General features: G+C 44.1%; 1 protein-coding gene across 1 annotated transcript in view; it reads left to right on the top strand.

The window, feature by feature from the left end:
- Positions 1 to 6,617, top strand: part of LOC122541644 (zinc finger protein 271-like) — a 27,793-nt gene extending 21,176 nt beyond the window's left edge. The window contains exon 3 of the mRNA XM_043678574.1: positions 4,284 to 6,617. Coding sequence (XP_043534509.1) covers positions 4,284 to 4,952 — 669 coding nt within the window. The 3' untranslated portion in view covers positions 4,953 to 6,617. The remainder of the gene's footprint in view (positions 1 to 4,283) is intronic.
- Positions 6,618 to 10,246: the final 3,629 nt, after the last annotated feature.

The following is a 10,246-nucleotide window of genomic DNA, read 5'->3' as shown; positions in this document are numbered from 1 at the left end:
TCCCTCAACACGTAGTCCTGGGCCTTGGAATGTGCCAGTCTGCAACACTCAGTCGGGGTCAACTCCTTCAGCTGGAAGATCAACAGGTTTCGGACCGCCCAGAGAGCGTCCTTCACCGAGTTGATGATCCTCCAGGCACAGTTGATGTTCGTCTCGGTGTGCGTCCCGGGGAACAGACCGTAGAGCACGGAGTCCCGTGTCACGGCGCTGCTCGGGACGAACCTCGACAAACACCACTGCATTCCTCTCCAGACTTCCTCTGCATAGGCACATTCCAGAAGGAGGTGTGTGACAGTCTCATCCCCCCCACAGCTGCTTCGATGGCAGCGTGCAGTGCGGCTGAGAGTCTGGGCGTGCACAGAGGATCTCACAGGCAGAGCCCTTCTCACCACCAGCCAAGCCATGTCTTGGTGCTTGTTGGAAAGTTCTGAAGATGGCCCGGGTGACTGCAGCGGCACAGGTTCTGGGAATAGGTTCTGGGTATAATAGCAATGACAGTGCCTCACACCTGATGACCAGGTTTTTTCCCGCAATGGAGAGCAGCCATAGCTTCCATCTGCCCAGTTTCTGCCTCACTTTGCTGAATCGCTCCTCCCAAGACTTGGCGCACGCCCCAGCCCCCCCCCCGAACCAAATACCCAGCACCTTCAGAAATATGTGGATTGATTGTGATGTGGAGGTGTCGGTGTTGGACTGTGATGGACAAAGTCAAAAATCACACGACACCAGCTTATAGTCCAATAAGTTTATTTGGAAGCACTAGCCTTCAGAGCGCTGCTCCTTCTTCACGTAGCTAACTGACGAAGGAGGATTGGCTGTGAGAGACTTCAATCAGAGAGCCCACCCACTCTGCCCATTGTCTCCTCTTCCTCTTCCAGAGCTGGTTCACTTCCTATAGGGACTGAAAACCCAGTGAGGAGATGGTGAGTGAAGGAGCAGCTTTTATACAAATTGTATCCCATAATATCCACACCAATCTTCAGGCAGTCTGACTATCCTGTGGGCAGTCAGGGGTGGAAATGTCCCTTATGCTGTGTGAGAAGATCCAGCTGAGAGAGCTGTTTACTCGGTGCTTTGTGCTGAACTGTGTGACTGGAGCTGTGTGTTGGATATTGAGTGTGTTTATTGGAAGCATTTCCCTCTGATTTCCGGGCTGAGTTTTGTTAATGGCTCATTCCTGAATATGGGAGGGTGAGATTTAATTATCTGGGGAGTGCAGAGTGTCTGAGGATTCTTACTGATTTCCTGTTGTTGAATTCTATGTGTTGGGAGCTGGTTGTTATCCTGCGGACTGTTCATGGGCAGCTGTGTTTGCGTTTTGGGATCTGTGTGGTCTTTTCAAATCGGTCCAAGACCCCATCTCTGTGACCATTCAGAAAATGGAAGAAACAAAGTCTTGTATTCATTAAGACACTTTCATGAACATAGATGTCCTAAAGCTTTTTGCAGCCAATGGTATACTTTTGTGTGTGGAATTGTTGTAGGAAATGTGGCGGCCAGTGTGTGCACAGCAAGCTCCCAAAGTCAGCAATGTGATATTTCAAATCATATCCTTTTTCTGGTGGCATTCGTTGAGTCAGACATATGTTCCCATTGAAGCCAAGACTTTGAAAGTGAATTCAAACATTCTACTTTTTTAAGAGGTCATAGAGATGAACCACATCCGTGGTAGAGAAACTATTGGAAAAAATTCCAATGGAGGAAATTACTACCTAATTGGAAAGGCATGAGTTAAATAGAGATAGTCAACATGGCTTTGTCATAAAGAGTTTATGTTTAACCTCAATGGTCAAATTCTCTGGATTATTCACAGTGTCGCATGCCAGCGAGTTTTGAAGTAGGAAACTAGGACAGATGTATGCCCAGCTGAAGGGCTGGTGCAAGAGGGAGGGCTTTAGATTCCTGGATGGCTGGGGCCATTTTTGGGGAAGGTGGGGCATGTACAAATGGGATAGTCTGCAGCTGAACCAGTTTGGGACCAACATCCTTGCAGGTAGGTTTGCTTGTGTTGCTGAAAGGAGTCTAAACTAGTCAGGTACAGGGAAGGGACACAGAATATTGATGAAACAGAGACACAACATACTATATAAAGGAAGCAAGTCACAGTGAGTTCAGCAATGTTGAGTGTTAAAGAATAAGGTAAGGCTGGATGGTCTTTAATGCTAGGAGTGTAATAAATAAGATTGATGTGTTAATGGTGTGGATTGAAACATTGCAGTATGATTTTGTTGCTATCAAAGAAATATTGCTGAGGGAAGGGCTGGACTGGCAACTCAGCATTCCAGGGTATAGGATCTTTAGGCAAGACAGAGGTGTGTGTAAAAAGGTCTGTGGTGTGGCACTATTAATTAAGGAGTCAATTACTTCCGTAAAGAGAGATGATATCTCAGAAGCATCCTCTAATGAGGCTTTGCAGTTTGAACCTAAGAATGTTAAGGTGGCAGCTACTTTACTAGGAGTCTATTAAAGGCCCTCAAGAGTCAGGAACAAAATAGAGGAGCAAATATGTAGACAGTTCACAGAGATGTGTGAGGATAATGTGACTCGGTGAGTCTATGACAATGAAAACAGTTTAGTAACTTAAATGCTTCAAACAGATCAATCATAAATTTCTAATAACTCTGAGGAATATAATCCGAGTTTGACCTCTCCTCCTAAACTAACCCTTGCAGTGCAGGGATTATTCTACTAAACCTACACTGCACTCCCTCCAGGAGGCTTTTCCTTGTATCATTGGACTTTGTGGTCATTGTGTGGAACGAGAGTCATACAGAATCATAGAGATGTACAGTACAGAAGCAGACTATTCAGTCTAACTCATCCATGCTGACCAGATATCGTGAAATAATCTAGTCCCATTTGCCAGCATTTGGCTCATATCCCTCTAAACGCTTCCTAATCATATACCCATCTGGATGCCATTTAAATATTACAATTGTGTCAGTTTCCACCAGTTCCTCTGGCAGCTCATTGCAAACTCGCACCAGACTCTGCGTAAAAAGGTTGCCCCTTCAATCACTTTTGAATCTTTCTCCTCTCATCTTAAACCAATGCTCTCTAGTTTTAGACTCCCCTACCCTGGGGAAGAGATCTTTCCTGTTCCCTGTCTCCATGTCCCTCACGATTTTTCAAACCTGTATATGGTCACCTCTCAACCTCTAACCCTCCAGTGAAAATAGCCCCAGCCTTTTCAGCCTGTCCCTGCAGCTCAAATAGTGCAATAGTTGCGCTGTTTAAACAAATGGGACTGTAGCCCCATTATAGCAAATATAGGCGAGGAAAGTTCATTTTCTGCAAACAACGGTCTAAATTCTTCAATCGCAATAAAGCTAATTCGCATTGAGGGAACATGTGTGATAGCAGAACCGATTGTATTGGAAAATAAGTTAAAAATTCAAAATCTTCATTCAATTAATATTTCTCCTTCGTATTTTTACAAATTTTATATAGATACATTTAAGGGCAAAACTTGTTTTTGCTAGCATGACTAAAGCTTAGACAGCTTGCTTAACATGCCACCTAACTGTCATTCCATTGCCCTCACATTTCCTGGGAAATTAGAGATCTGGTTGGATAAAAGAATATAACTACATTGGATATTAACCAGGAGCAGACAGTGTCGCTGCTGGAAACAGAAAGTGTGTGAGATAGACATGTGAGAAAAAAGAAAGGATTTCTATCTGATCCCCTTCACAAAAGGGGAATAGCAGACTGGAACAGTCCTTAACTGAGGAGTTAGTCCCTTCAGCAAAGGAGGAGAGGGAGTTGGAGAAAATCACATTCCTTTTTCCTGTTTTACAGAAGGATTGCACCATACTACACCAGAGAATACAGAGAGGATAGAAATTGCAGATAGAACCTGACCACCACTCAAGCAGCAACCGCACAACTGTGGGAAGACACCCAGTCCCTTCATAGCATTGCTCAACACAGAGAAGATCGGACAGTGAAACCATCATCTGGAAATCGGTTGGGTCAGGGGAGCTTTGACAAATCATCATCACATCTGAAACTGGTCAGTGCTGTGGAGTCTTCCATCAGAAACAGTGGTTCTGATGGTTCAGCTGTGGGTGATCAATCAGGGTGAGGCTGGGAAGAAGTGTGAGTGGCTCCAAGTGTGGTGAGAGCTTCAATCATCCTTCGAGCCTCATGAACCACTGACTTATTCATACTGGTGAGAGGCTGTTCAAGTGTGAGGAGGACTCCATAGGCTGATCGGATCTTCTTAATGTAAACTACGCCTGATGTACAACTGTTAACTCAAGGACACCTTCATGAAAGAGAAACGCTTCAAGTGCGAGGTTTGTGATAAAGCTTTTGTAAAGTCTACGCACCTCCTCATACACCAGGGGATTCACACAGGGGAGAAACCCTTCAGGTGTACAGTATGCCACGCAGCTTTCACCCAATCCTCCAATCTCCAGACACACCAGCGATTTCACACAGGAGAGAAGCCATACATGTGCGAGATGTGTGACAAATCTTTCTCACAGTCATCAGATCTGTGCAGGCACCAGCGGAGTCACACCGGGGCAAAACCATTCAAGTGCAAATTTTGTGAGATATCATTCTCATTGTTATTTGCTCTGCGTCGACACCAACGCATTCACACAGGGGAGAAACCATTTGTGTGTAAAGTTTGTGACAAATCCTTTGTGCAGTCATCAAGTCTCAGTGACCACCAACGTATTCACACAGGTGAGAAGCCGTTTAGTTGCAAGACTTGTGACAAATCATTCTCCCGGTCGGCGAACCTCCGAACACACCAACGTATTCACACTGGGGAGAAACTGTTCAAGTGTGAGGCATGTGACAAATCATTCCCTGACTCCTCGAGACTCCTGCTCCACCAGAGGATTCATACAGGGGAGAAACCATTCAGGTGCAAAGTGTGTGAAAAAACATTCTCAACATCATCAAACCTCCACAGACACAAACGCACTCACACATGACTCACGACGGAGAATTGCACCATCTTTGAAGGAAGTTGATGCTGGTGCGGAGTGTGAAATCTTCAAAAAGTTGAAGCAGCACTGGAAGTCATCAACTCAGTAGAGAAAACTGAATCTCGTAGACAGATGTCTTGCTAAGATTAAGCAAATCAAACAACATGGTGTAACAATTCAAAAACTGTTCAAATTCAGACAGGAAGTTGTGGTGTAAGGATAGTCTGACACCATCAAGGACACCCCTGTTACTGTGAGAGACCAATAGACAAGCTGAGATGAATTGATCACCCAAAATGGCACCTTATACAAAGGGAGTAGTGTCTTTATCCCTCAAGAGATGAGAAAAGGGAGGCTGAAATACATCCCATGCAATACATCAAGGAATTGACTCCAGTCTAAGGACTTTAAGAGAAGTGCTGTACTGGCCAAACATGATGGAGAGATGAAGGACCACATCAGCCAGTGCAGTGCTTCTGATGAACGTCAAGCTAAGCAAGATAAAGAGTTGCTCATTAACTGATTATCTCAGCACTGTCCACTGCTATTCAAGCAGCAGTTAGAGCATTTGAGATCAGGAACTCCCAGTGTCTGAATAGAATGTCTGAAAGCACACTTAAGTCATCCTGCCATTCCTGACATTGTGATCTGTGACAATAACCTCAATTCACGAGTGAACGATTCAGCCCTTCATGACTGGGTGAGAAATTCAGCACCATACATCACCTTTATTGTCAGTCAAATGGAAAGGTTGAGGCAGCAGTGAAACATACCAAATCAGAAAAAGATCAACTATATCTAGCTCACATATGTACAACACAATCTTATCATGGAGAAACATACCTACTGAAGGAATGGAAAGCAGTCCAGCAAGTAATGTAAAACTGCACCCAAATTACTTTTCCAATAGATAAAACAAAACAACTAAGATCAAAAGTGCTAACAGCAATGCATAACAAGATCAAAGACAGAAACTCAAAGGTCAATTTGATAACAATTTGAAATTGTTGTCAGAATCTAGATTTGGAGAGCTGGTCAGAATGAAAATTATTTAGCACACTGAAAAAAAATGTCAGCATGCTGGCAACAAGGTAGCCTTCTCGAGAGGTTGCTACCTTGATTGTTCACAGTGAAAGTGAATGATCAGACCATCTTTGTACCTGTGGATTTCGAACTGTAGCTGGATAAGTTGCTAACTCACAGCATGTAGTTCATGAGGAAAATCTTATGTAATCAACTGTGTGTGGAACTGAATGAATGTCAGACCTAGAAGACAGTTAATATCTCAGATTGGCGGCAACAATGACCACAGGAATGGCACTCCCCACAGCAACAAAATCTTGAAGCGGATCCAATGTCACCTTGAGCCAGCAGCCAGCAAATGAGCAGACAACAACAACTCAGAGGCACAACATAAACACACCTGCCTGCTGAAAAGACAATGGGTGCAATCCTGTTGGAGAAACAGAAGAAATCAGAACTGATGGAATACAACAGACTTTATTCAAATGTAATAATTTTCTTGCTAGAATTTAGAATCTATAACTGGTAAATTATATGTAAGCAATTTATTTTTCTTTTTATGAAAAAGGAGGATGATTTGACCAATCCCTTTGTTCTGTGGCTTATCAGACCTCTGTGATTTTCTGTAAATAAAGATTTTTGACACTGGCCGTTTTATAGACCATCTGCAACAGAATGTTTTCAAGGCGACACTCGGGTTATCAGCTGTGTCCAGTCGAGACCGGGTGATTCCTGTCCTCTGGACAGGGAGGTGGTGAAGGAATGGTGGGTGAGTTTGAGGGAGGAAGGGAAGAAGGCCTTTGAAAGAAGGGGAAGCGTGAAGAGATCCTGATTTCCGCCGCTAGGGGCCGACATATCTAGGACTGCACCTCCACGCCCCCCTACGACCCACCCTCCCATCCTGGCACTTTCCCCTGCCACCGCAGGAACTGTAAAACCTGCGCCCACACCTCCTCCCTCACCTCCATCCAAGGCCCCAAAGGAGCTTTCCACATCCATCAAAGTTTTACCTGCACATCCACTAATATCATCTATTGTATCCGTTGCTCCCGATGCGGTCTCCTCTACATTGGGGAGACTGGACGCCTCCTAGCAGAGCGCTTTAGGGAACATCTCCGAGACACCCGCACCAATCAACCAAATCGCCCAGTGGCCCAACATTTCAACTCCCCCTCCCACTCTGCCGAGGATATGGAGATGCTGGGCCTCCTCCACCGCCGCTCCCTCACCACCAGACGCCTGGAGGAAGAACGCCTCATCTTCCGCCTCGGAACACTTCAACCCCAGGGCAACAACGTGGATTTTAACAGCTTCCTCATTTCCCCTTCCCCCACCTCACCCTAGCTTCTAACCTCCAGCAACTCGATCCCCTGACCTGTCCGGACTTGTCCGACCTGCCCAGCCCCTCTTCCACCTATCCACTCCACCCTCTCCTCCCTGACCTATCACCTTCATCTCCTTCCCCACTGACCTATTGTACTCTAAGTAATAGGAATTGTTGATCTGCTAGACTGGAATTCACATTATAACCAGCAGTTGCTGTTTGCCACATTTCAGCTGCTAAGTCCTTATTCCATCAATATCAGAATTACTTGTCTGGAAGCTTGGGTGCATTGGCATTCTACTGTGAATCTTCTTGAAATAAAATAGAATTATTCTGAGGCCAAATGGCAGAATTTTTGATTTGTATCAGCACCTTTCCTATTTAACACAAACAATCTATTAAAATAATCAGCAACAGAAAAGTGTTAAAATCTGCTTTTGATGTTATTGGTAGTCAAGAAAAAAAAACTGTTCATCCTGCAAGTATAAACTAAAAATGCAAAATTCTGGAAGGGTCGGAACAGTATTCAATTGAAAAGAGTAGGATTTCTCCACACCCCCACCCTCCTCTAGCTTATCTCTCCATGCTTCAGGCTCTCTGCCTTTATTCCTGATGAAGGGCTTTTGCCCGAAACGTCGATTTTGCCTGTCCTCGGATGCTGCCTGAATTGCTGTGCTCTTCCAGCACCACTGATCCAGAATCCTCCAATTTAAGGTCAGGTTGAGCGGGTCAGAACTACAGCTCCCGTCAGGCACCTAAAGCGATAACAGCAATGCAGTGCGTTAACCTTTCAGTGCGCAGGCGTGGGGTCCAAATGCAGTATGGGTAATGTAGTTCGGAGCGGGACTGTGAAGGGTTTGGATGAATTGAGTCCCCGCGGAGGTTTTAAACAACTTCCAGAATAGGAAGGCTCTTCCAGAGAAAATCTCTCCAACATTTTTTTTCACTAAATGTGAGTTGTCACTGCAATGTCCGAGATATTTCTGGAATTGTTGGGTTTTTACAAGATATTGCAGAAGACCTGATAAATGTCCTTTTGACTTCGTCTCAGCGTAAAATATTATAATTAATTTCAGAAACATTTTTGTGAGGAAGGAGTTGAAATGGTGGATTATTTTGTGTGAAACCCGCTGTAATGGTCACTGATGTGGAGGTTGTGAATGCAGCTTTTGTAGAGACATAGTCAGTGTCCAACGTCAATTGTTGTCCCACCAGATAAATGACATTCCCCATGTTAGTGGCTCAATAAAACAACAACAATCTGTTGATGAGGTGGTATGGTCAATCTATCATAGAGTATAGAGATGTACAGGACATAAACAGATCCTTTTGTCAAACTTGTCTATGCGGACCAGATATCCTAAATTAATCCGTCCCATTTGCCAGCACTTGGTTCATTATCCCTCTAAATCCTTCCTATTCATATACCCATCCAGATGTTTTTAAATGTTGTAAATGTGCCAGCCTATGCTGACTCTGGCTGCTTATTCCATACATTCACCACACTCATGTGAAAACGTTGCCTTTTAGGTCTCTTTCAATCTTTTCTCCTCTCACCCTAAACCTATGCCCTCTAGTTCTGGACTCTCTACCACAGAGAAAAGACCTTGTCTATTTGCCCAATCCATGCCCTTCATGATTGTATAAACCTATACAGGGTCACCCCTCAGCCTTCAACACTCCAGGGAAAACAGTTTCAGTCTTCTCCTTTTGCCTTTGTCAGTAATTTTAGCAGCAAGTTGAGGGGTTCAAGTTATGGGCTTGAAGTTGAATCCCTGGCTGGTTTGGTCTCCAAGTACAGAGCATGGCAGGACAATTGTGGATTTTATGTCATGGACTTGTGGAGGGTACTTACACAGCTTGTGGAGAACTATTGTTTTTTTTTTCAGATTCTGTAAGAATAAATGGTTACGGTGTCCCAGAGCAAAAGGCAAAGGGAATGCCATGGTGACAGAGAAGTGATATCAATGAAGAGTCAGTGGTCACTGGGGGTTAACAACATTAAGCATGTCAGCTCTCCTGAGAGAGACACCATGGAGACTGGATGTGGAGTGGATGAGTAATCAGAATCTAACAGTATGGTCATAGAGGTCGAAGCACAAAAAAACCCATGGCCCATGCTTGTGCTAATCAATATCCACCACCTATCTATTCTGATATCATTTTCCTTTGCATGGCCCAATCCTAAGTATGCTGTCCCATCACAAGTGCATATTTATACTTCTTAAATATTAACATATTTTTGCCTCGACCACCTTTACAGGCAGTGAGTTCTAGATTGCCATCGCACTCCAGGTGAAAACAAAATTCTCAAACCCCCCAGTCTGTCCAATTTCTCTTCATAGCTAAAACTCTTCAACGCAATATTCAGATAGAAATTCTTCGTTCTCTTCTCAGTGCTGTCACTTTCCTTCCTATATTATGCATTCTAGAGTGGCATACAATGCTGCGGCTGTGGCCAAACCACTGTTTTTTTAAGAGTTCTGGCTCACTTCCCTGCCCTTAAACTCTTGGCTCAGCTAACAGGGGAAGGTACGTCATATGTCTTTTTAACCACTTTATCTACCTGGTCTGATACCTTAAAAGGCCACTGTACAATCACATCTAGATCTCTGTGATCCTCTGTGCTTCCCACAGTCCTTCCATTCAACATGTATTCCCTTTGCATGTTTGCCTATGAAGTGCATCGCCTCACATTTATCTGGGCTGTATCCCATTTCCCAATGAACAGACCATCTGAGTTGTCCATCTATATCCTCCTGTCATCCCAGGCTATTTATCCTACTTACAATTTACCACCCCACTAATTTTTGTATGGTCTGCAAAACTTACTGATCAATTCTCCTACATTCAAGCCTAAACCATTTACAGAAACCACAAACAGCAAGGTTCCTAAAACTGAACCTTGTATGATACCCTGAACACAGAATTCCAGTCAGATAAACATGCCTCA

Source organism: Chiloscyllium plagiosum, chromosome 37 (genome assembly GCF_004010195.1).
Source record: "Chiloscyllium plagiosum isolate BGI_BamShark_2017 chromosome 37, ASM401019v2, whole genome shotgun sequence".
In the NCBI taxonomy this organism is placed as follows: domain Eukaryota; kingdom Metazoa; phylum Chordata; class Chondrichthyes; order Orectolobiformes; family Hemiscylliidae; genus Chiloscyllium; species Chiloscyllium plagiosum.
The sequence above is the reverse complement of the archived record's forward strand: the minus strand, read 5'-3'. Positions and strand labels throughout refer to the sequence as shown.